This window comes from Bos indicus, chromosome 5 (assembly GCF_029378745.1).
Source record: "Bos indicus isolate NIAB-ARS_2022 breed Sahiwal x Tharparkar chromosome 5, NIAB-ARS_B.indTharparkar_mat_pri_1.0, whole genome shotgun sequence".
Taxonomy (NCBI): domain Eukaryota; kingdom Metazoa; phylum Chordata; class Mammalia; order Artiodactyla; family Bovidae; genus Bos; species Bos indicus.
In genome coordinates, this window is record NC_091764.1 from 63,619,492 (window position 1) to 63,645,971 (window position 26,480).

Sequence of the window (26,480 nt, forward strand, 5' to 3'; positions counted from 1 at the left end):
AGGCAGCCTTTAGAATGGGAGAAAATAATAGCAAATGAAGCAACTGACAAACAACTAGTCTCAAAAATATACAAGAAACTCCTACAGCTCAACTCCAGAAAAATAAATGACCCAATCAAAAAATGGGCCAAAGAACTAAATAGACATTTCTCCAAAGAAGACATACATATGGCTAACAAACACATGAAAAAATGCTCAACATCATTCATTATCAGAGAAATGCAAATCAAAACCACTATGAGGTACCATTTCACGCCAGTCAGAATGGCTGCGATCCATAAGTCTACAAGCAATAAATGCTGGAGAGGGTGTGGAGAAAAGGGAACTCTCTTACACTGTTGGTGGGAATGCAAACTAGTACAGCCACTATGGAGAACAGTGTGGAGATTCCTTAAAAAACTGGAAATAGAACTGCCTTATGAACCAGCAATCCCACTGCTGGGCATACACACTGAGGAAACCAGAAGGGAAAGAGACACGTGTACCCCAATGTTCATTGTAGCACTGTTTATATTAGCCAGGACATGGAAGCAACCTAGATGTCCATCAGCAGATGAATGGATAAGAAAGCTGTGGTACATATACACAATGGAGTATTACTCAGCCATTAAAAGGAATACATTTGAATCAGTTCTAATGAGGTGGATGAAACTGGAACCTATTATACAGAGTGAAGTAAGCCAGAAAAAAAAACACCAATACAGTATACTAACGCATATATATGGAATTTAGAAAGATGGTAACAATAACCCTGTATATGAGACAGCAAAAGAGACACTGATGTATTGATCAGTCTTATGGACTCTGTGGGAGAAGGAGAGGGTGGGGAGATTTGGGAGAATGGCATTGAAACATGGATAATATCATGTATGAAATGAGTCGCCAGTCCAGGTTTGATGCACGATACTGGATGCTTGGGGCTGGTGCACTGGGTCGACCCAGAGGGAGGGTATGGGGAGGGAGGAGGGAGGAGAGTTCAGGATGGGGAACGCGGGTATACCTGTGGCGGATTCATTTCGATGTTTGGCAAAACTAATACAATATTGTAAAATTTTAAAATAAAATAAAATAAAAAGGATACTGGAGTGGGTTGCCATTCCCTTCTCCATACACTCACTATAGGATTTTCATTTTAAAAAAGTTTAACAATTTCATAATCTAAAATGCTATAACTTAATTTTGAATTTCTTTGATATGCAGGGCTGTTAAACATTTGAGTATTTATTAGATAATCTTCCATTTCTTTATTGATGATCTATTCATATTCCCGGAATTTGAGCAAGCTCTGGGAGTTAGGGATGGATGCGGAGGCCTGGCATGCTGCAGTCCACGGGGTTGCAAAGAGCCGGACATGACTGAGTAACTGAACTGAACTGAACTGACTCATATTCCTTGTTTTTCACCAGAGACATATTAGTCTTCTTTATGGTCTTAATAAAAGCACTTTGCCTATTAGAGTATTAAAAGTTTGTTTATATTTATTATAAATATCTCTAGTTCATTTGCTGCTTGCTTTCTATTTTGATTGGGATTTTTTGATTCAGTGTAACTTAATTTTTATGCAGTCAAGGTTATTTACCTTTTCTGTCAGGAATACTTTCTTAAGCTTTTATGTTAAGTAAATGCTAGTGTCTCTAAGATTAAGTTTGAAATATTGACAGCCAGTGTCTCTATGGTTTCAAACATTTTGTTAGTTAATAGAGAAATGACTGCTAAGCTAATCATTTGTAACTGTTCTGACATAAAGGAAAATGAGGAAGTGTAAGGATGAAAAGATAAGAAAACATCTTTTTTAAAGTTGCTATCAATCACTGTCACTATTTTGTTAGAGTACATTGCCTAATGTTTATGCAATTTAACTTTTTCAAAGCAGTCTTTTCTCTCATATTTTCACTAACCTAATGATCCTCTTAATTTATCATTTCACATATAACTGCAATTATTATGTAGATATCTCTTTGTGTGGATATCTTTGTTGCATTTTTTATGGAATCCAGTGGAAGATGTAAGACAGTTTTAACGTGTCTTTCTGATTTCAAGAAACATTTGAGAGAAATAATCATGAGTGAAATTGCGATATGGTTTGGTACCTGTTTCATACAACTTTTCTAAGAAGTCATGTTAAATTATACCTGTTATCCCTGAGTCCACTCAATAAATATCAAGCTCTTTCCTAAACACCAAAAATCAAAGCAGAAAAATCTCACAGGCTGGTGGGGGATCATTTCCGCTTTTATAAATAGTAATGTAACTAATAGGTTTTCTATAAAATCTTCTTGTATAAAATCTCTTTTGCTGCATAAATATACTCTTATAATACTCATATAAAAATAATATGTGGGTACATGCAATAATATATGGGTACATACATAATGCTTGAGGAACACAGTGGAAGGGCTAGAAAACCTTACATTTATCTCCTTGACTTCTAGAAAGTATCTCAAATTTTATGTAGGAAAATTTGTCTTTGACCCTTGCTCCCTACCCGCAGCAATACCAAAACAAAAAACACACAAAAATCCCTAGATTTCACCTGCTGCTGCTGCTGCTAAGTCACTTCAGTCGTGTCCGACTCTGTGTGACCCCATAGACGGCAGCCCACCAGGCTCCCCCGTCCCTGGGATTCTCCAGGCAAGAACACTGGAGTGGGTTGCCATTTCCTTCTCCAATGCATGAAGGTGAAAAGTGAAAGTGAAGTCGCTCAGTCATGTCCGACTCTTAGCAACCCCATGAACTGCAGCCCCCCAGGCTCTTCCGTCCATGGGATTTTCCAGGCAAGAGTACTGGAGTGGGGTGCCACCTAGACCTCACCATTTCAGTAAATAGCACTATGATTCTCACAGCGGTTCAAGCCATAAACCTAGGAATGCTTGATTCACACCCTATATCCCCTGAATTTAACAGAACCACAAATATTTGGGTTCTACTTTGAAAATGTGTCTCAAAAGCATTCACTATTTTATATACCTTCACCACACCACCCTGATCCAAGAACAGAACTCTCTCAATTCAATGACCACAATACCTCTGAATTACTTCTCTTGCTTCTGCTTTTCCTGTATTTCATTTAAAAATGTAAAGGAAATCATGTCACATCCTTGCTTAAGCCCTTCAATGGCCTCTAATTGCACTTGGATCAAAATCTACAATTTTTACAAAGACCTACATGGTTCCCCATCTTCTGCCACTTAATCTCCAAGCACTTTCCCCTAATACACCTACATGCCATTTGTCTGTTCCTCTACCACAAGTTCATCTCATCATCAGGGTCTTTGTGTCTCTATGTCCTTTCCCTGGAACATTCTCCCTCTGACTGCACGGCTGGCTGTTTCTCTTCATTCATGTTCTAACTCAAGTATCACCTTCAGAGAGGTTTTCTCTGCTGTAAAGTATTGACTACTCCTCCAACTTTTGTTTTACTCTGTTTAGTTAGTTCATGGCATTTATCACGATTTGAAATTATAATCTTTATTTATTGTTTACTTGATTATTGTAAATCAACTTCCTCATTGTAAAGCTCCTTGAGGACTTCCTTTTGTCTTACTAATATATTTCCTTTACCTAGCATGAAGCCTGGAATACAGAACACTCTCAGCAAATATGAGTGAAATGGATGAATGCAGAAGGGCATCTTATTGGAGATGGCGTGAGAAAGGGTTTTATGTTATGTGATCCTATCCTGTATCAAAAAGGGTAAGAGCATAGGTTTCCTTTGAGGAGTTGCAAGAGTTTAGTATGATTGTATGTTGGGGATGGTGGTCATAAAGAGGAGTTCAGTGTCAGGAGATAAACAGGTTAACACCTTACTGAGGAGTTTGGGTGTTACTATGAGGCAATAAGGAGCTCAGGAATATTTTACAAAGGTGAATAACATGATCCAGTTGATAGTATAAAAAGACCACTTGCCACCCAGAGGGAGACTCTGGCACTGGGGGACAAAGCCCACACAAGGTGAGGAGAGTATCCCCACAGAGGATGGTTGTCACACATCTCACAGTGCTTGGAGGGCATCTATCTGTGGACAGCAGCTGGGGTGGAGACTCAAACCAGTGCCCAGATGAGGAGGGCAGTCACCAACGCTCAGTCCAGTGGCGAGTCAGAGCACCCCGAAGACAAGGAGGAGGGTGAACTGTACGGTGTGTGACACACCTGAGCAGAGTGAAGATGGTATCCATGTGGGGGTGGACTGACATGGGAAGGCAGAGCCCAAATGGGGGAGACTGGCATCCACATATGAGGATGGCCCTAAATGGGTGTCAGGACCAGATCAAATAACTGAATACATTAAGGATAATAGAAGTCATGTTTCTGATTATCAGAAAATGAATTACAAATATTAAAATGAATTGTGTAAATACTGAAATTACACTACCACTATGAACTTGTGATTTTCGATAAAGATGGTTGTGGAAATATAGATGTGTGTACATAAATATACCTGTATATACACGTTCATACCCACATACAAATACATATTGTGCATACATGTAAATATTCCGTAGCTCTGCCCACTTGGAAGGACCTTGGAGTGGTGATGTCCTAATAGAAATAAATATACCTAGTACATAAAACTTGGCATCTAAAGATCATTTTCCACTAAAAAGAAATAGTAGAGCTTCTTGGAGAAATGGCTGATTCCATATATGGGACTGGAAAAGTATATATGAAATAAGTTTAGAATATCTTTTTGTTCCCAAAAGCAAGGAAGCACTCCGAGAATGATGGGGACACGTGGAAAGGATGCAGGAGGGCTCCCTTTTGCAGAAACAGGAATCATTAAAGGTTCAAAACCAATAATGATAGTAAAGTTGTAAAACTCATTGACTAAAATAGGAAAATATGAGTCTAAACAAATGCATATAAATAAATTTTAAAATTGAATCTTTGATAGGAAGTGGGATATTAATATAGTTTCAAAGTACTCCCCCACAAATGCTTTTAAGTTACAGAAAATAAAGAATAAGTTTATTTAAAAAAAAAAAAGAATAATTTTACAGTGAAGAAGCCTGGGAGAAAATGTTAATTAAATGATCAAGGTGAACAACATCAGAAATAAGGCAATCATGTACCACTTGACAGGATGCAATAAACAACAACAAAACAATGCAGAGTCATTTCTGGATCTTTCTAACAGAGGTGAATATCCTGAATCTAATTATGAGGAAGTATCAGATAGACTCAAATTGAAGGACATGCTATAGAATAACTGATCTGTTATCTTCAAATGTGCCATGTTTTTAAAAGTCCAGAGAATATGGGGGAATCATTCCAGGTTGAAAGAGGTTAAAGAGAAATGACAATAGACACAATACATGATTCTAGACTGTATATTTTACCACAAGATATTATTAGGACAACTGATGAAATCTGAATTGGGTTTTAGGATAAATTGGTAGTAATGTATTAAAGTTAATGATCTTTGATTTTTTCCATTATGGATAAATATTCTTTTTTGCAAGAAATGGCACACTAAGGCATTTGGGGTTGACAGGGCATTTGGTCAGTATCTTACAAAGAGGTCTATGAAAAGGATCTTTGTATTGTGTTTCTAACTTTTCTTTAATGTAACTCTTTCATTGTTTCAAAATATAAAATAATAAAAACATGAAGATCACTCTGTGAGAAATGTAGAAGATAAATTAGAAGCAGATGAGACAAACAAGGAAAACATTGTGGGAGTTATTCCAAAAATCAAGTCAAGAGAAGATGAATCAAGACAATTGCAGTGGGAGCAAAGTAAAGAAAAAGGCTTTGGGAGATATTTGGGAAACAGAGTTGACCTGGTTTGGTGGCTAATTAGACTGAGGGAGAGAAGGAAAGGGAGACATCCAGTGCAACCTGAATTTCTGGTTCAGAAACTGAGTGGATGGTGTTGCCATAAATTGATATTAGGAAGGAAGGGCAGATTTTTAGAGTGAAATGATAGGAAAAGGAGTATGTCAAGGCTGTATATTGTCACCATGCTTATTTAACTTATATGCAGAGTACATCATGAGAAACGCTGGGCTGGAGGAAGCACAAGCTGGAATCAAGATTGCCGGGAGAAATATCAATAACCTCAGATATGCAGATGACACCACCCTTATGGCAGAAAGTAAAGAGGAACTAAAAAGCCTCTTGATGAACATGAAAGAGGAGAGTGAAAAAGTTGGCTTAAAGCTCAACATTCAGAAAACGAAGATCATGGCATCTGGTCCCATCACCTCATGGGAAATAGAGGGGGAAACAGTGGAAACAGTGTCAGACTTTATTTTTTGGGGCTCCAAAATCACTGCAGACGGTGATTGCAGCCATGAAATTAAAAGACGCTTCCTCCTTGGAAGGAAAGTTATGACCAACTTGGATAGCATATTAAAAAGCAGAGCATTACTTTGCCAACAAAGGTCCGTCTAGTCAAGGCTATGGTTTTTCCTGTGGTCATGTATGGATTTGAGAGTTGGACTGTGAAGAAGGCTGAGCGCCGAAGAATTGATGCTTTTGAACTGTGGTGTTGGAGAAGACTCTTGAGAGTCCCTTGGACTGCAAGGAGATCCAACCAGTCCATTCTAAAGGAGATCAGTCCTGGGTGTTCATTGGAAGGACTGATGCTGAAGCTGAAACTCTAATACTTTGGCCATCTCATGTGAAGAGTTGACTCATTGGAAAAGACTCTAATGCTGGGAGGGACTGGGGGCAGGAGGAGAAGGGGACGACAGAGGATGAGATGGCTAGATGGCATCACTGACTCGATGGACATGAATTTGGGTGAACTCCAGGAGTTGGTGATGGAAGGGAGGCCTGGCGTGCTGTGATTCATGGGGTCACAGAGAGTCGGACACAACTGAGCGACTGAACTGTACTGAACTGATGTCTGGCAAGTAAGTATAGCGAGTCTTATTATCTAACACTGTAGGCTACTGGAGCAAATGAAGTATATCTTATCTTTTTATTAAGCTGAACTTGTACTCTCTGGACTCATATTTCCATGAGAAAGAGAATTCCATTAGAGTAACATTCTTGGCCTATTCTCCTACCCTCCACTCATTTCTCCCCGAAGGAGTTCAGAGTTACATAGGTATAAAATTACTTTGGGGGGAAATCTAAGCATGCTCAACTCTACCCCTTCTGGGCTCTTCCTCTTCAGAACCAACACATCAGCATAATGTATACATTTTCTGTTCTTCTGTGGCAAAAGTACCTTGTCAATTGTCTAGCTATACCAGTGACAGGTTCGGATGTATGTCTAACTCAGTGGAAAGCACGTCTGGCCACATATCTAGAACCACATTGTCCAATTATCCTATCAGTAACTTAAAAATATGATGTTTAATTTAACTCTTTCATTCCATCTCTCAATTGGTTCTGAATCTGGGAGAAAAAGAAAACAATGTAGTTAATTTTTTGCCTAAACTCCCAAGAACTATGTAAATGTTTTTTATTCCTCATAGTGCCCAATATAATGTGTGAAGAAATTTATTGAGTAGAATTCAATCAGTGTAAAATAGAATGATGCAAAAATAATATTGTATTATAGTAAAAAAATACAGATCCTTCTAACTATTTGTTTTTGGGTTTTAGGATTTTAACATTGCTAATTTAAAACTTGTTTTCAACATGATATTATATACAGTATATTCATTTTATGTCTCCTCATATATAAAATAGGAATCATAATGAGTCTGTTATTTTACATGATTGCTCACAGGATTAAGTAGATTTAAGTCTAGATACCACACTGCTGCTGCTACTGCTGCTAAGTTGTTTCAGTCCTATCCGACTCTTAGCGACCCATGGACTGCAGCCTACCAGGCTCCTCCGTCCATGGGATTTTCCAGGCAAGAGTACTGGAGTGGGGTGCCATTGCCTTCTCCTAGATTAGTATGCTATAGATACCACACTGCTACTGCTAAGTCACTTCAGTCGTGTCTGACTCTATGCGACCCCATAGATGGCAGCCCACCAGGCTCCCCCATCCCTGGGATTCTCCAGGCAAGAACACTGGAGTGGGTTGCCATTTCCTTCTCCAATGCATGAAAGTGAAAAGTGAAAAGTGAAGTCGCTCAGTCGTGTCCGACTCCTAGGGACCCCATGGACTGCAGCTTACCAGGTTCCTCCGTCCATGGGATTTTCCAGGCAAGAGTACTGGAGTGGGGTGCCATTGCCCTCTCCCAGATACCACACTATAGCATACTAAAAGGAGCACACTATTTATTGCTGAGTCAGCATACTCCCTTTCTCAACAGTATGAATTCATACAGGATGAATGAAAAAATCAAACCACAATGGAATTGCTAGGGTCAGCTACAAAGAAGTATATCAAATGACCTGGATCATGCTTCCCAAATTGTGTTTTGTGGATCACTAGTTGTGAAAAATATTAATGAGTTTCCCAGGGGTGGCAGTGGAGAAAGGCTATGAAAAATTCTTCAGTAAAGAAAAGTGTTTAACCCTCTATTTCCCCCATATATCTGACCATGAAAACAATTTTGTCCCTTAGGAATAATACTCAGAATGAGTGCTCCATAGAGATTAGGACATTCTGATTGAGGGGAAAGGGTAGGATGCCTGCCTGGGACTTCTTGACTCAGTAGACTATTCAATGTGGATTTGGCAGAACATTAAGTAAAAAACTTGAAATGCTCTGCTCATCCTATGCTGCTCCCTGGACTATGTATTTACCACCTCACCTAGCTAATTTCTATTCAAATACAAAGTTTAATTTGAGTACTCCCTTCCCAGAACCATCTTCACTGTCTTTTACCAAACCACACTCAGTTTATTAATTCAAATAATATATTTATTGAGCACCAGTTATGTACCAGGTGCTGTTCGAGGTGCTGTGACTGAGCAGTTAATAATAATAATAATATAAAACAGTTATCATTCTATGCGACATTCATTCAAGTGATGAAGAAAAACACAGAACAAATTAACACATAAATGCTAATCCAGACGTGAAAAATGTTATAAGGAAAAAATAGCATAAAGGAGATAGAAAGTAAAATGGTGGCTGCTTAATACTCAGTGGTCAGAGAAGAGCTCTCTCATAAGGTGGCATATAAATAATGGCCTGAAAGGAGAAAGATAATGAGCCATGCAGATCTCTGAGGGAAGGACATTCTGGCAAATCAAGGACGAGAACAAAAAGACTAAGGTAGGAGCAGTTTGGCTTATCTGAGGTAATGCAGTGAAGGTGGCCCTATATAACTTAACTCTCTCTTTAGCTCTTGCTGCTGCTACTGCTAAGTCGCTTCAGTCATGTCTGACTCTGTGTGACCCCATGGACTGCAGCCTACCAGGCTTCTCCATCCATGGGATTCTCCAGGCAAGAACACTGGAGTGGGTTGCCATTTCCTTCTCCTTAGCTCTTAATCTTTCTCAAATAATTTCCCATTTTCCTGGTGGACAAATTCAGCCAGGATCTCATCAAAAGAAGAGAAATGAGGGTAATTAATATTATGCTGGAATGTGATTGACACGACCTCTGTACAGAATGATGGTGATTTTAGTCATTGGTGGAAGATGCAGTTCACAGTGGATGCCTCCTGGATGCTGACTTTCCCTTCCCCTGCACTGGGTCAGCCTGACACAACTCCACGCCATTTGTCATCTTTGGATTCTCTCACATCCCAGATTTCAGGAGTTTATATTTCCTGTGGCTGTCATATGGAGACATCTCTAAGGAATGAAATGCTGGAGGCTGGGATTCTCCATATTGGCTTCTTCCTCAATTTTTTTTTTTTCTTTCTGAATTGTTTTTGTTTCACCTAAAATGATCCATATTTAACCAGGATCATCCTAAGTAGATTCAAGTCACTTAGGGAACTTAAAAAGGCTCCCAAATGTGTTACATAAAAGCCAGGGTTGCTATCATCAGAGACAACTGTGGATGAGACTGTGCGAGTGAGAGGATAGTCTCTCCAAGGTCATATTTCAAATGTGGCCAAATGTGATTTAATTGCCCCTCTAATAACAAACTGGATCGTTATTGAGCTTTATAACTTACAGCACCATGGTACATTTTATCTGATTTGAGCTTTCCTATGTCCCTGAGAAGCAGGCAAGGTAAATACCATCCATATTTTGCTGATAAATTGAGGGTTACATAGAAAGGTTACATAGAGGATATGTGACAGAGCATGATTAGAATTTTATTCCTAAAAAAAAACGGTAGGTACCTACAAGCAAAATGTTGCATACAGTTCCATAAAGTCTTGCCTTTAAAGATATCAATTTAATCGGTCTGTAGGGTAGGGCCAAGGCATTGCTAAAAAAATCCTTTCCAGGATATATATCTGAAAGAAAACAAAAACTCATTCAAAGAGCCACATGCACCCCCAGTGTTTAAAGCAGCATTATTTAAAATAGCCAAGACATGGAAGCAATCTAAACATTCATCAACAGCTGAATAAATAAAGAAGATGGATATATACACACAATGGAATATTACTCTGCCATAAAAAATGAAATTCTGCCGTTTGCAACCATGTGGATGGATCTGGAGAGCATCAGGCTTAGTGAAATGAGACAGAGAAAGACAAATACTTGATGTTACCACTTATTTGTGGAATCTAAAAAATGAAACAAATATATGGAACAAAATGGAAACAGATTCACAGATTGAGAACAAGCCCTAAAATGACCCCACTTTTTTTTATAGTGCCAATTAAATCACCTTTGCCCACATTTGAAATATAACCTTCCAAAGACAATCCTTCTCACTCTTGTTGTCTCATCCACAATTGGCTCTGTTGATAGCAACTCTGGCTTTTAGGTAATGCATTCAGGGAGCCTTTTTAAGCTCCCTCAATGATTTGAATCCCCTTAGCATGATATTGGCTAAATATGAGGTTATCCCCACTTCCCTACCAATGGGGAGAAAAAATTGGGGGGGCAAGATGAGAGTAGGGAATTAAGAAGTACAGACTACTATGTACAAAATAAAATAAACAATAAGAATTGTTTTGTAATAACTGTAAATAGAATATAATCTTTAAAAATATTTAGTCTCTACGGTGTACGCCTGACACTAATATAAAGTCAACTATACTTCAATAGAAATAAAAAGCTTCCAGGACATTCCAATTTGTCCAGGACTACTAGTTGATTGTTGGGGTCATTGACTTATTCCTCAATTTTTTTTTTCTTTCTGAATTGTTCTTTGTTTCACCTAAGATTATTTTCTATTGGTTTACTACTTTTCTGTTTTCAGCCTTCTCCTCTCACTTAGCTTTGGGTGTGTGCATGCTCAGTCACCCAGTTGTGTCTACCTGTTTGCAACCCCATGCACTGTAGCTGCCAGGCTCTGTCCGTGGGATTTCCCAGGCAAAAATACTGATGTGGGTTGCCATTTCCTCTCCAGGGGAATCTTCGTGACTCAGGAATCAAACCTGTGTCTGCTGTGTCTCCTGCATTGCAGGCAGGTTTTTGCCACTGAGTCACCAAGGAAACTGGTTGTAGGACTCCAAATGATAGTTAGGCAGTCTTCTTTGGTTCCCGTCTTTAGGCTCATCTTCCGTTTTCTAATCTATTATTCTCCTCTCAAATTTCATCATCCCTCTGGAATATCATAGTCCCTCTTGGTTATTTTCTCCCTATTGAGCTAACTGGGCTTCCCTGGTGGCTCAGTGGTAAAGAATCTGACTGCCAATGCAGGAGATGTGGGTTCAATCCCTGGGTCAGGAGGATCCCCTGGAGAAGGAAACGACAACCCACTCCAGTATTCTTGCCTGGGAAATCCCATGGACAGAGAAGCCAGGCAGGCTGCAGTCCATGGGGTCGCAAAAAAGTCTGACACGACTTAGTGACTAAACAACAACAATGGGGTAATTAACATTAACAGACTCCTGGAGTTAGAAGACCAGAGTTCTTCCAGTCAGTGACTGTGTAACACTGGGGAAATTATTCAATCTAACCCTCAGACCCAAGCAGTAAAATAAGGAAAAACCTTGTAGGGTTTTTATAAGAAATAGATGAAACACATGCACAATAATAGAACTAAATGGTTCAGTACTCAATAATAAAGATACTTTTAAAAGATTATCTCTTTGAAAGACTTTTTATTCTTTATCTATTTTTACTGCAACCCAATACAATATGCTATACTTACTCTGAGTTATATGCCTCTCCTTTTTACATACCCACTCTCATTTCTAATTCTAAATTTTAGCATATGTATTATCTAACCCTCCAGTGCCCAGTAAAATGTGATTCTAGATTTGGCAAGAATTTTATGCACCCCCAGTTCTAAACCCTTAATGAAGGGAGAGATAATGTGGTTTATTATTAAATTACTTTATTATTAGTTCATTAAGCACAAAGAAAGTCCAGGAGAATGCCCAAATTCTTTATTTCCTCCAGGTTGAGTTGTCACCTGATTGAAACAGAGGCCATCATAGGTAGGAGTTCAGGAATAGCTCATCTTTTTGCAAACCATCTCCCTTAGACTCTTGAGAAAACTGGTTCCTTGAGTATTCTCTTTTCTTTACCCTTATGCCCTCTTTGCTTGTTTTTCATAGGGTCCTTCCTCTTCTGCAAAAGTACAGCCTGAAATCACTTCATTCTGCTGAATACTATTCAGGATAGGATTTAAAATGCATGGTGGAATCTGGACAGTACCAGGAGTACCTCAAAATACTCATAACTTTCAAATTTTCCAGGTTGGCTTTCTGTTAGCATCCAACTATGTTCATTAAGGTATTATAATGTTCAATATTAAGCACCTGTTTGTCTTCTCTGTGATATTGTGCTAAAATAGTCTCTTCTGCCTCTACTTTGGGTCATTTCTCAAACATCCTTTATTACTATAGATTTGATTCATGCTATGAAATAAGAGAAAAGAGTAGAAAATCAACCCAATTAAAACAACCACTGAGGCATAGCTCAAGAAAGCAGTACTTTAGCAACTAGTGCTTTATCTAAAGTGTCTTTTGCACCCAGAGATGCCAGAATGTTTGAACTTTGAAGTTGATTAGATTTAGTTTCTCCTCCTATTATACAATTTAACATTACAGTCTCCATCACGCATGTCTCTTTTAGTCTCCTCATTCCTGTTCTTTACAACCAGGTTTAATTTCCGATATCCTAAAATAAAAGAAAACTGTTTCCTTAACCATGCCCATCTTTCAACACACTGCCACATGCTTTCTTTCCTTTTACCACCACCATTTCATTCCTTTTAAAACCAACTATTCAAAAAAGTAATCTACAATTAGTGCATTGTTTTTCTACAACTCTTCAACTCTTTGCATTTTTTCTGTTTGAGAGAAATTGCATTTTTGAAGGTCTTTGCCCTCATAATCACCACATAAAGTGACATTTTAATCTCCCTTCTCCTCCACCTCCCGAAAAGTCTTGACAGTATTGATTAATCTCCTCTTCAGTTTTCTTTTCTCTCTTTATATTCATGACAACGTGCTGTCTTCCTTCTTTCAGTCAGTTCAGTCCCTCAGTTGTGTCTGACTCTTTGCGACCCCATGGAATGCAGCATGCCAGGCTTCCCTGTCCATCACCAACTCCCAGAGCTTACTCAAACGCATGTCCATCGAGTCGGTGATGCCATCCAATTATCTCATCCTCGGTCATCCCTTTCTCCTCCCACCTTCAATCTTTCCCAGCATCAGGGTCTTTTCCAATGTCAGTTCTTCATGTCAGGTGGCCAAAGTATTGGAGTTTCAGCTTCAGCATCAGTCCTTCCAATGAATATTCAGGACTGATCTCCTTTAGGATGGACAGGTGGGATCTCCTTGCAGTCCAAGCAACTCTCAAGAGTCTTCTCCAACACCACAGTTCAAAAGCATCAATTCTTCGGCACTCAGCTTTCTACATACTCCAACTCTTACATCCATACATGACTACTAGAACAACCATAGCTTTGACTAGGCGGACCTTTGTTGGTAAAATGCTGTTGAGGTTGGTCATAGCTTTTCTTCCAAGGAGCAAGTGTCTTTTAATTTCATGGCTGCAGTCACCATCTGAAGTGATTTTGCAGCCTAAGAAAATAAAGTTTCTCACTGTTTCCATTGTTTCCTCATCTATTTGCCATGAAATGATGGGACCAGATGCCATGATGTTAGTTTTCTGAATGTTGAGTTTTAAGCCAACTTTTCACTCTCCTCTTTCACCTCCATCAAGAGGCTTTTTAGTTCCTCTTTGCTTTCTGCCATAAAGGTGGTGTCATCTGCATATCTAAGGTTATTGATATTTCTCCCAGCCACCTTGATTCCAGGTTGTGCTACTTCCAGCCCAGAATTTTGCAAGATATACTCTGCATATAAGTTAAATAAGCAGCATGACAATATACAGCCTTGATGTACTCCTTTCCCTATTTGCAACCAGTCTGTTGTTCCATGTCCAGTTCTAACTGTTGCTTCTTGATCTGCATACAGGTTTCCCAAGAGGCAGGTCAGGTGGTCTGGTATTCCCACCTCTTTCAGAATTTTCCACAGTTTATTGTGATCCACACAGTCAAAGACTTTGGCATAGTCAATAAAGTAGAAGTAGATGTTTTTCTGGAACTCTCTTGTTTTTTCCATGATCCAGCAGATGTTGCCAAGTTGATCTCGGGTTCTTCTGCCTTTTCAAAATCCAACTTGAACATCTGGAAGTTCACAGTTTACGTATGCTGAAGCCTGGCTTGGATAATTTTGAGCATTACTTTGCTAGTGTGTGAGATGAGTGCAAGTGTGCAGTAGTTTGAACATTCATTGACATTGCCTTTCTTTGTAACTGGAATGAAAACTGACCTTTTCCAGTCCTGTGGCCACTGCTGAGTTTTCCAAATTTGCTGGCATATTGAGTGCAGCACTTTCACAGCTTCATCCTTCAGGACTTGAAATAGCTCAACTGGAATTCCATCCCTCCACTAGCTTTGTTCATAATGATGCTCCTAAGGCCCACTTGACTTCACATTCCAGGATGTCTGGCTCTTCCTCCTTTATCATTTCTCAATGCTCTGTCTTTCTTTTACTAAGGCCCTGTTTTTCAAGTAAATGTTAAGAAATTACTTAAATTTAAATTAGTTAAAAATTTGTTCTCAATTTCTTCATCTATAAAATTACAATAATAATATCCATTCCCTCCAAAATTATGAAAATTAAATTATATGAGGTGCTTCACAAATATTAACTATATTCCTAAGTGTAAGCATTTGCGAGCATACCACCTTTGGTACTATTTTTCTTTACCATCAAATTCTATAAATGACTGTAAAATCTTTACCTTAAGCTCCTAACCTCTCTCATCATAATTCTATACTAATATTTCAGTTTGTATACCATGCCTCACTCTCAATGAGTTTACAAAACCAAATTTGTCATATCATCCTCCTCTTCATCAAAATGAACTTCTGCTTAAGTTTTTCCTATATCTATTACTATCATTCAAAAATTCCAGTCAACCAGTCATCTTTGACTCCCTTAGGTCTAATCCACCTCTCCATACATGTTTTATCCAAAGTGTCTCTTGCATCAGGTGCTATACAAAAAGGATAAAACATCATAACCAAGTTCAAAGTTGGATTAACATTCAAAATTAAAGGAATGCATTTATCACTTTAATAGAACAAAAAGAAAAAAAGTAGTATGATCATCAAAATATATATTAAAAAACAATAAAATGGGAAAAAACACTTTTATGTTAAAAAAAACTTTCAGCAGGTGTACCTATGGCTGATTCTTGTTGATGTATGAGAGAAAACCACAAAATTCTGCAAAACAATTATCCTTCAATTTAAAAAATTTAAAAAAAAAAAAGCTCTCTGCAAACTAGCAGCAGAAGGGTACATATAAGAAACTTAAAGCTTATAGTTAATGTTGAAATACTGAGTGTGTTTCCTCAAAATAGCAAATAAGGAAAGGATTTCTGGCTTTACCACTTCCATGCACCATAAAGATAAGAAAAAGAAATAAAAGACATAAAAATCAGAAAGGATAAAGTAAGACCATTATTATTTTCAGATGACAGGGAAGGAAAAAATCCTAAGGAAATTATTTTTTAAAGGAACTACTGTGAGTTTTAAATGAAATAATCCAGGTGAAAGTTACAAGGATGATATAAAACTCAATTGTATTTCTATATATCAACAGTAAACAAAATTGGAAAGTTAAAACAGTAAACAGTACTAAAGCATTAGGTCAACTCAGTGAGAAAGGGAAGTCTTTCGCCATATAGGAAAAAAAATGAAACTTGACTCCCACCTCACACCATACAAAAATGATTTGTGATAGTTTGCAGAACTAAATGCAAAAGCCAGAACCAGAAAGCTTATGGGGAAAAAAAATGGGTGCATATACTTATAACCTGGAAAAAGACACAAAAGGCACCAACCATGAAAAATAATTTAAAAATCATATTTCACTAAAATTAAAATATTCTATTCATCAAAAGGTAGCATTAAAAAATGTTAAGGTCGGTTTTCCCCTGGTGGTCCAGTGGTTAAGGATCTGCTTTGTAATACAGGAGACATGGGTTTGATCCCCAGCCAGGGAAGATCCCTCATGCCACGGGGAAACAGCCATGCGCCACAGCTACTGAAGCAGCACTCCAGAGTCCATGCTCTGCAACAAGAGAAGCCACCACAGTGAGAAGCCCATGCGCCACTACTGGACAGTGACCCCTACTCAGCACAGCTGGAGAAGCCCGCTTGGAGCAGCTAAGACCCAGCACAACCATAAATAAATAAAAAGCTTTTTAAAAATGAAGGCAAATCACAGACTGGGAAAGATATTTACAGTGCATAAACCAGACAAATAACTAAAATCTTTTAGAATTACAGGAGAATTTAGTTATAAATGTAGTAATAAAAATACTGTAGTAGTAATAAATGTCATATGAATGTAGTAATAAAAATTACTACAAATTGACAATTAGGAAATTGAACAATCCCATAAAAAAGACGTGAACAGGCACTTCTCAAAAGATATAATAATGAGCAATAGCCACAGGAAAAAGTGCTTAAAGCCATAATGAGAAATGCTTTCATACCCATAAGGATGGTTAAAATGAAAAAAATTGAAAGTGTAAATGTTGGCGAGACTGTGGAGAAATAAAAAATCTCAGATATTTCTATGTGGGTTTAAATTATGGAACTACTACTTCAGAAAACTCTTGGCAAGTTTCTTACAATATTAGCTATTCATGTTCCCTACAACCTGACAATTCTACTTTTTGGTATCTATATGAACATACAGTGCACATTCATTCATAACACCAAATAACATGAAACAACTATGTTAATCCAACTACTCAGCAAAAAAGAAAAAAAAAGGCACAACATGAGTGAATTATATTGAGTGAAAGAATCCAGACCTGGGCATACATAAAACATACACACACAGTAGGATTCCATTTACATAAAGTTCAAGAATAGGCAATTCTAAATTATGATGATAAAAATCAGAAAGAAGTGGCACCAGTGGTAAAGAATCTGCCTGCCAGTTCAGGAGATGCAAGAGATGTGGGTTTGATCCCTGGGTTGGGAAGATCCCACTGCATTATTCTTGCCTGGAAAATTCCATGGACAGAAGACCCTGATGGGCTACAGTCCATGACGTTGCAAAGAGTCAAACACAACTGAGCAACTGAGCAAGCATGCATGCACACACTGAGGCAGGAATAAGGGCCACTGATTGGAAACAGGCATGAGGCAACTTTCTGAGGGTAACACCAATGTTCTATATCCTGCCTTGAATGGTGGTTACACCTACATACACAGTTGTCAAAATCCATCAAACTGTATTCTTCTACTAAGGGTAAAAAGATGCTTCACCAGGAAAACATTAAAAAGAAAAAAAGGCATTACAAAGAAAAAGCAAAAAGAAAACTGGTATGTCAACGCTGTGCTGTGCTTAGTCGCTCAGTTGTGTCCAACTCTTTGCGACCCCATGGACTGTCCACCAGGCTCTGCTGTCCATGGGGATTCTCTAGGCAAGAATACTGGAGGAATGCCCTCCTCCAGGGGATTTTCCCAACCCAGGGATCAAAACCAGGTCTCCTGCAATAGACCTACCTAAATTTTTTAACATGTAAATATTTTTCAAGTATTTCAAGTATCTTTTCAAGTTTAGAAACAGTTCTACTTTCAAGTATGAGTAAGTGAGCTTAGCCTTGCAAATTCATCTAAATAGAGAGCCTCAGGCTTATGGATCAATATACTGAAAAGAAACAAAGAGAAGCCAGTAGCACATCAGTATTTCAGACTCTGTGAATCAAAAATAGAAAGTTTCACAATCTGAGGAATTTTAGGACATGTAAGAGTCCAAAGAAGCAAAGGTAAAAAAATCAAATATAGTATGCAGAATTAACGGTTGTGACTTACTGAGTTAATAAATATGCCAAATAGTCAAACTCAATAAAACACTGCAAAATCTGTCACAATTAATACACCAGTCAGAAACACATGCAATGTATAATCAGCTCTACCTCATATTGAAAGCAAGAACTCATTGGTTATAATGGATATCTTCCATTTATAGATAGAGTTATGAAAATAGACTAGATAAAGGGATGCATGAGGCGAAGGAGAAGTAACCCAACTTGCTCTATCTGATCAGTATCTATTTGTAGTGAGTGAATACGATGGACAGTTCTGTTTTTATCTCTCATCTGTTTTGTATCAGTTTTCTCACAATAAGACTAAACACATGTACTAATGCCCAGGCAAATAAATGCAAATTAATGATTAAGAGTTGTACTTGTACTTCCATTTTAAAGGCTCATCACTGGTTTTAAGAGTGAAATGATCATTCCAATTATGTTATTAATTTGTAATTAATAAATGAAAACAATATCTGAATACCCATAAGTCAATCAAATCACATTCATGCATTTCCAGACAGAAAAGCCAGGAGAATTATCAAACACCTAGAGGGTTAATAAGCCTATGATCAAAATATAGACTCTTATATAAGCTAACCAATAATTATCTTTCCTTTGGAACAGTAACTGTTGTCAATGTTCCATTCCTGACACACCTGTGCCTTGTCAGAGCACACCAGGGAGTCCTCTATTTTATCCATCTAGCTGTCTGTTATTCACACCCTCTAGTCTCCAAACCATTTCTTGAAATCATGTGTTCTACTCCAATACTCCTTCATAATTACTTTCACTTGAATTTTCTATTCCCTGCTCTCTATAATAAATGAAGAACCCCAGGAGATCAGGACTCAAAAGGAGAAATAACTACTGCACCAATGTCTCTGAGGTAAAAGAAAGAGTGGCCCATGTGAGGGTATATTCTTTCTTAATTATATGCCTTAGCTGTTATTGTTCTACAACATACATACATACAGGCTGCATTGGTTCTAATTGAAATACCATCATCCTTAGTTTCACAATTTTTTCCCTTCATTTTTTCTTCCCTAAATCATCATTATAACATCTAATAAAAGAAAGTAGAGTCAGTTACCTTCATACACATTTAAAAATGGACAGAACCAAGGAGTGGAGTCAAGTGGAATTTCTGGCTTTAACACTACTCCTAGATTTCTTCAAAGTTTACTAAAATAAGATAGAATATGTAAAGAAGGATTTATGGAGTAAGATCCTTTAGAGTTCATTAGATTACACAGAAAAGAATCTTTTTCATTCACTGAATGACCAAATGCATTTACATTAGAGCATTTACACTGATATAAAATTAACTGTTTAGCAATAAATTTTATTAATATATATAAGACAATCTCCTACATAAATAGTTTAAAATGTTGGAAATGCAATAGCTGCCCAATAGCACCAGAAACACCTTAACCTAGTGAGAAAACCAATGATAATAAATGTGACATTTGGCAACTAAATCTAAGTTTAGTGGGGCTGACTTCCTGAAACAAATGAACTAGGTCAAATTTCCCTGAAAACGAAGAGGAATTATTGAAAACATTTTCCTGCTCCACATACCAGGACATTGTGTGAAATATTACCTATGCCTAAATGAACCTATAAGTTTTATCCTCATAAAGAGGTAGCAAATTATATATCCTAATGAGGAGTTTTCTACCCTCTGAACAGGATTGTAGGAGACAATTATTACACCAAGGAAAGTACAAGAAACTTCAAATCAGTTGCACAACTTAGCCCCTTTGGAGTGCCAATATACTTATCCATAACACTAAAATATACATTCCCTTGAAACTTATAAAGGTTAAACAAAATAATTTGTAGGAAAGTGTTCTATAAGCTGTAGCAGAAATGCAAAGCTTAAATGTCATTTTACTGATAAGGATGATACATGTAATAAAAAAATCCAAAATAAGTTGTGTTAAAGAAGGTAAGATGTTAAACAAATTATTGCTCATTTAGGTCAAAACAATATTAAAAGACATTTGTTCTGCAAATTGGCTCAAACTATTTGTTCATACTATATATCTAAGGAGATAGTGAATGGCATTGATTGGATCCAAAGTTCCTCTCTCTTGAATTTTATGAGGCCCATTCAGAATGAGCTAGGTTGAGAACACCACCAATTCCATGTTCTGAGTCCATCTGTTGGCAAAAATATAATGCAAACAGCTTTATAAGTGCTATTTTCAATGAAATATCACAGAACAGCTTGTCCCAATGATATTTCTAAAGCTTGCCTGCAAACCGCCTACTGGGAAATCCAACTGAAAGAAAAGGGGTAAGAGAAAGAAACCCATATAGAAAAGTGACAGAAATGGAAAAAAAGAACAAAAGGTAAAGAGACTAGCTAGAGGAAATTGAGCACTGGAGAAAAATAAGGAGCAATGAGAGGTGCAATATCAAATACAGACAAAATTAGTTTGAAGCCATAAAGGATAAAGATTTGGAAAAAACATGTATATATAAACGACTGGGATTGGAGGATAAAGGACTTATCACAAACAATGTTGCATGTCCAAAGAAATAAAGACAAAAGAAAAAGGAAACACCAGAAAACATGTAACAGCTCAATAGTTCGAGCATAATTATTAAAATGTTGAGAAAAATGATGTGAAATAGCCATCGCTATTTCACATTTTTCTAAGCTTGTTTTTTCATGTAATATACAAATTCAATTTTCCAAAAGCTAACAGATTTCAATGTGTATCATCATCTCGAAGGGAAGGAAACATTCTCTTCCAAGTCCATTCTTTTAACCTGGAAGTCCATTTACTTATAAAATAGTCCCGGTACTGCAATATAGATGGTGTGCATGCACTGATTCAAAAACAAAATATATTAAACTGCACATGATGTCATGATGAGCACTTACCTGGGGTCGAATGACTTTTACAATATTTTTGAGGGCAGTGTCAGGGGATGGAGGTGAGCAGTCAGGTGTTGGGCCTGTGGAGCTGTTTCTATGGTTACTAGTTCCTGGAGCAGTAATTGCTACCTCAGAGGCATTATCTGGGAATAAAAATAGAACAACCATGAACCTAATCACTCAGTTTACCTTCTAAGACTTAAAATTACTTTAATGAAAATGAATTGATATTTAAACTTAAAACTGGTATTAATTACAAGATCATAATGTGGAATACACTTGGCAGTTTATTTTAAAGATAATTTGTTTATTGAATGTTTTATTTTCTTTTAGAATGGTAAATATTCCCCTGTAGTATTGTTCCAAGGAGGAAGAGTATTATTACTTAATTTATAATGATAGATCATCCAGTATAAATGTTTAGACTGCCATTATACAGATGACTAAAACATCACCTTAACTTAAAAGAATGCTCTTTTTATATGACTGGCCTAAGTTTTCTCTATAATATTCATGCCTTCCCAAAGCACTTTTCCCAGAAATCCCTCAAATTGTTAAAAAAAAAAAAAAATAGCATCCCAGTAAATTAACCTGGATAAAAAACTGACATTTGTGCAAAATAGTTTTATAATGTAGATAAAAACAAAATTATCACTCTCAGATACATATATCTTCCTAGATGGTCAAAGCTAAGTGAATGAAATTTCAAAAATCCAAAGTAATCTTCCCTTATGTTCAGTATTGTGGGAGCAGAAATAAGAAACTGATGACTTGAAAATCAGCAATATGTATAACGTTTTCCTCTTAAATTTATATCAAAACAAAATAACATCAAAGATGCAGTTTTAGAATGCTTAAAATACTGGGGAAAGGATGGAGAAGGTTCTGTAAATAACTCCCGCTAGCACATAGAAGTTATATTATTTTAACGACAGTTTGGCAAATCCTCTAGAGCTTTTTATGGAAACTGTTGCAAGCTCAAATGTTCAAAACATTTACTTCCTTGTTATATTTTTAATTATTCCCCAATAATTTTCTGTACTCGACAGCTGAATTGGTCCAAGAGTGACTAGGACTGGGAATTCTTTAGAGACCAGCAAGTGTCTCTGTGCCATGGCCATCACCAACAATCCCAGGTGAAAAGCAATGATTTGTTAAGGCACTTCTTGCTCACAGAAAGCAAGAGGATGAAACTCTCCCCATTACTTTAAAATATAATTTATTTTCACTGGGGAATCCAGACATAGGCTCATGAAATTAAAAAATGCAAGTGTGACACACCAAATTAAATAGATAATTCATAAACCGTCTTAGATGTGTCCAGAGCTCACTCTTGATTTAGTATAATACATAAGGTGGGGTTTGAATGAGCATCTCAAGAATAAGCCAGCTCCTGAAAGACAGTAGTCTGTGGGGGAAGTCTTCTGAATAGGCTAAGGTAGTATGAGTGAACACTGAAATGGAGACAAAACATCAGTTAGCAAGAATGACAAGATGCATTCATTCTCTCTAATTTGTCCCCTCCTTCTTTCATTCATTCACTCATACATCTAAAACATTTATTTGGGAGCAATTATGTATTTGGCATTATGTTTTATGGATAAATTGAAAAGAATCTCTGGTCAGGGATTAGGATGAATAGGTGGAACACAGACTCTCAGGGCAGTGAAACTATTCTGCACAATACTGTAACTGTGGGTGTATGTCTCTGTACATTTGTCCAAACCCACAGAATGTACAGCACCAAGAGTGAACCCTCTCGTGAACTATGGACTTTGTGTGATAATGATGTGTCAGTGTCAAGGTCCACTGACTGAAAATGAATGTACCACTCTGGAGGGGGATACTGACAGTGTGGGAGGCTGCACCTGCATGGCAGCAGGGAGTACAAAAGGAATCTCTATACTTTCCACTTGATTTTTCTGTAAACTTAAAACTGCCGTAAAAAATAAAGTCTAGTAAATTTTTTTTTAAATCTCTGCCCTTGAGAGGTATACAATCAAATGTGCCATGAGACATGCAAGCAATTTATAATGCAGTATAACTTGAGAGTTGATAACAGGTAGATGAAGCATGATGAAAAAGCAGGGGGAGAAGAAATCCAACTGTGGCTGGGAAGGAAGATGGTTGTTGAAAAGCTGCAGTTTTCAGGTAAGAAAGGTAGGACTAGAACATAAAACATAAGGGCTTGGAGAGTGAAAGAGTATATATAAAGCTAATATTTTATGTTAGGAAGATATTGGAGCTAAGTTTAGATAACTAAAAGTAGGTTTTATTATTTTGTTTGTGCTTAATTCTGCAGGCAATGGGAAATACTGAAGATATTTAAGCAGAGACCAGCCTAGTAATGACAATAATTGCTAATGGTTATTGAGCATTTATTATGTGCAGGGAGCATGTTAAATTATTTTACTTACTGAATCTCATTGAATCCTCCAAATAATTCTTTGAAATAGCTACTATTACTACCACTCCCATTTTACAGAAAAGACAATCACAAAGTTAAATTTCCAGTAAATTGATGACAAGAAGTTCTAGATTGATGGCACATTGCCTTTCTGCTGGTTAGCATGCCCTAGGTATGCAAATATGAACAGAGGAGGCACAGCCTGAAGACTATTGTCATAGTCAAGTTACGGGCAGTCTCTACTTCTGGAGTCAACCAACTCCACAAAAACAAAGTAGAACATGGAAACAGTAAGATGGAAATAATAAAAACAGAAAATATCAACCATAAAAACATCTTAGAGTACACTTGTGTGTACTATAGGTATAATACCTGGAAGCAGGGAGATGAGTTAACAACAGTGACTCAGGATAAATCAGGGTATTAGCATTTGAGTTGGTGATAAGGTTGGATTCTGGATATATTTTGAAGATAGACTAATAGAATTTCTTGATATGTTGGATACAGGGGAGGAGAGGAATAGAGAAGGCAAGCATAACTAAGGTTTTTGGCCTGAGGAACTGAAAAAGATGGAGTTTTGAGCAGCAGAAATAGGAAAGACTATGGGAAAAACACACATTCCCTACTATATCACTTCAAATTTTGCCTCTATCCCATTTTCTCTCTTCTCTCCTTTTGGATTTCAGTGAAATAATGTTAGACTTATTATTTATTATAATTTATTATCTCTTTTGTACCCTCATTGTTTTCTCTCTGTATTGCATTCTGGATAGTTTTATATATATATAAATATTCATTTTCCAGCTTACTGGTTCTTTCTTCAGCTATGTCTAGTCTGCTATCAAACCATTTACTTACTTTCAATTATGCTTTTCAGTTCTAAAATTTCTATCTGGTTCTTTTTCAAATACACTACATTATCATTTAGCATTTTCAATACCCCAGCATTTGCTTACTCTTATTTATTCAAATTGGAAGTTGTTTTGCTTTTTAATCTGTCTGATAATTCCAATGCTTGAAGTCTTCATGAATCTGTTTTTATGCCTCTATTTCTCATTCATAGTATTTTGTTCTGTCTGTCCGTCACATCTTCAATTCTGTGCTACTTTTTACTTTTTATTAGAATGAATTAAACATTAATTATGACTCTATCTTTTAGTAAATATTAATTTAAAAAAGAACACAAACTCATATTCTAATACCAGATGCTGGGGTTTGTGGAAAACCTATCTGTTCAATGTTAGATAATTTATTTAATTACTCTGGATTTTAGTCTTTCTTTAAAACATGAGGATGATTAATAACTATATTCTGGGGCTATGTGTGAGAGAATTCAAATGAAAAATAACTAGCACATAATCAGATACATAGTATGCAGTTAATAAATTTGAGTTTCCTTTTTCCCTATCAAACCAAATATCAGAATTAAACTAAAATATGGAGGAAAGAAAATCTAGAGAGAAAAGCAAGGGTATAAATAGCAGTACTTTGTAGATAAAATATCTAGAGTAATAACTCTGAGTACTTGGGTAGAATTTGAGACCAGTATCTTTCAGCTACTAACACAAATTGGTAGGGACAGAATTTAATTTCAGAAATAAGAGATGATCCCTTGGGGAATGATTCACTGCAAGGTCTGGCCCTGTTAAGTGCTTTTGCCTCAAAGCCAGAAAAAACTGTTGGGTAGTCCATGCAGACTGTAAAGCAAAAGCTTCTTGAATGTTTCTTGTAAGTAATTTAATACATACTACAAGATAGTGAATAATCATGTACTAAATTATTTTAAAAAGACTCTAAGTGTGTCCATCTTCTGAATCCATGATCTGTACCATTACACTGATAATTTGATTTTATACTACCTTGCATTGTTCATTATCTCTTCCAGACTAGGTTATATTTTCACAGTGACTTACATTTCCCTTATTCTCTCCACAGCTCTTAGCTCAATGCAATCTTCTAAGAATACTAAGTGAAGTAAAATGAATAAAATAAAACCTGTGTGTCAGGGGAAACCATCATAAATGCCCTTAATTATATGGAGAAAGGTGATCTGGTTTTTATAATTCCATGGTCCTTTTGGAGAAATCCAAATGAAAAGTATATTCTAGAACATACATAAGAGTCTTAGTAAAGTGATTTATTCTTAACATATCCTTTACTATATTATTTATAAAAATCCACCAATCATCCAGTGGACTTCGCAAAATGACAGCTTATATCCATGATGGTCTTACATGGTCAACCTGCACTTCACACCTGCAGCTACAAAACATTTCTGATTAAAAGGAAATGAGGTGTGTAAAAATTGCTTAGAGAAAATTACTGAATATACTTGCAACTTCAGATTGAAATGAGACACCTTGTAGTCACATTACTTTCTATGCATTAGATTATGCATTATGACTGTCAGTTTCTTCTATAGTAACAAGCACAGGGAAAATCTTTCTAGTTTACAGGGGCTTTTACAAGAAAAGTATTCTATGAATACTATGTAATATTATAGTATACAATTTTAATGCCATTCACTAGCATGTACTGAACAGCTAAAGTATACCAGAGACCGGGCTAGTTGCTATGTAGCTGGCAAAGAGGACTGATGTTATTTTGGCTGGAGATTCAGGAAAGGTCTCATGGAAGAGGTGGAGTTCTGTCAGGAGTTCTCTGATGGGTTAGTAAAACTTAGAAAGAAATGAGTGTGAAAAACATTTCCAGAGTTGGAAGTAGGAGGAGTAAAAGGTATTGATAAAAAGATGGGAAAGAGGCACATTTAGAAAGAGTTAGTTTGAATAGAATAGAATATTCATGGAGGTAATGCTAAGAAATGGAGGACATACATACAACAAATTTGGGCTCTAGAATCAAACAAATCTAATCTGAAATCCTGCCGCAGTC

The 26,480-nt window shown here is 36.9% G+C and overlaps 1 protein-coding gene across 11 annotated transcripts in view; it reads right to left on the reverse strand.

Moving 5' to 3' along the window:
- ANKS1B (ankyrin repeat and sterile alpha motif domain containing 1B) overlaps positions 1-26,480 on the reverse strand; it is a 1,154,742-nt gene that overhangs the window by 704,981 nt on the left and 423,281 nt on the right. For all 11 annotated transcript variants that reach the window (XM_019961140.2, XM_070789581.1, XM_070789585.1 and 8 more), the window contains exon 11: positions 21,188-21,324. In XM_019961140.2, coding sequence (XP_019816699.2) covers positions 21,188-21,324 — 137 coding nt within the window. The remainder of the gene's footprint in view (positions 1-21,187; positions 21,325-26,480) is intronic.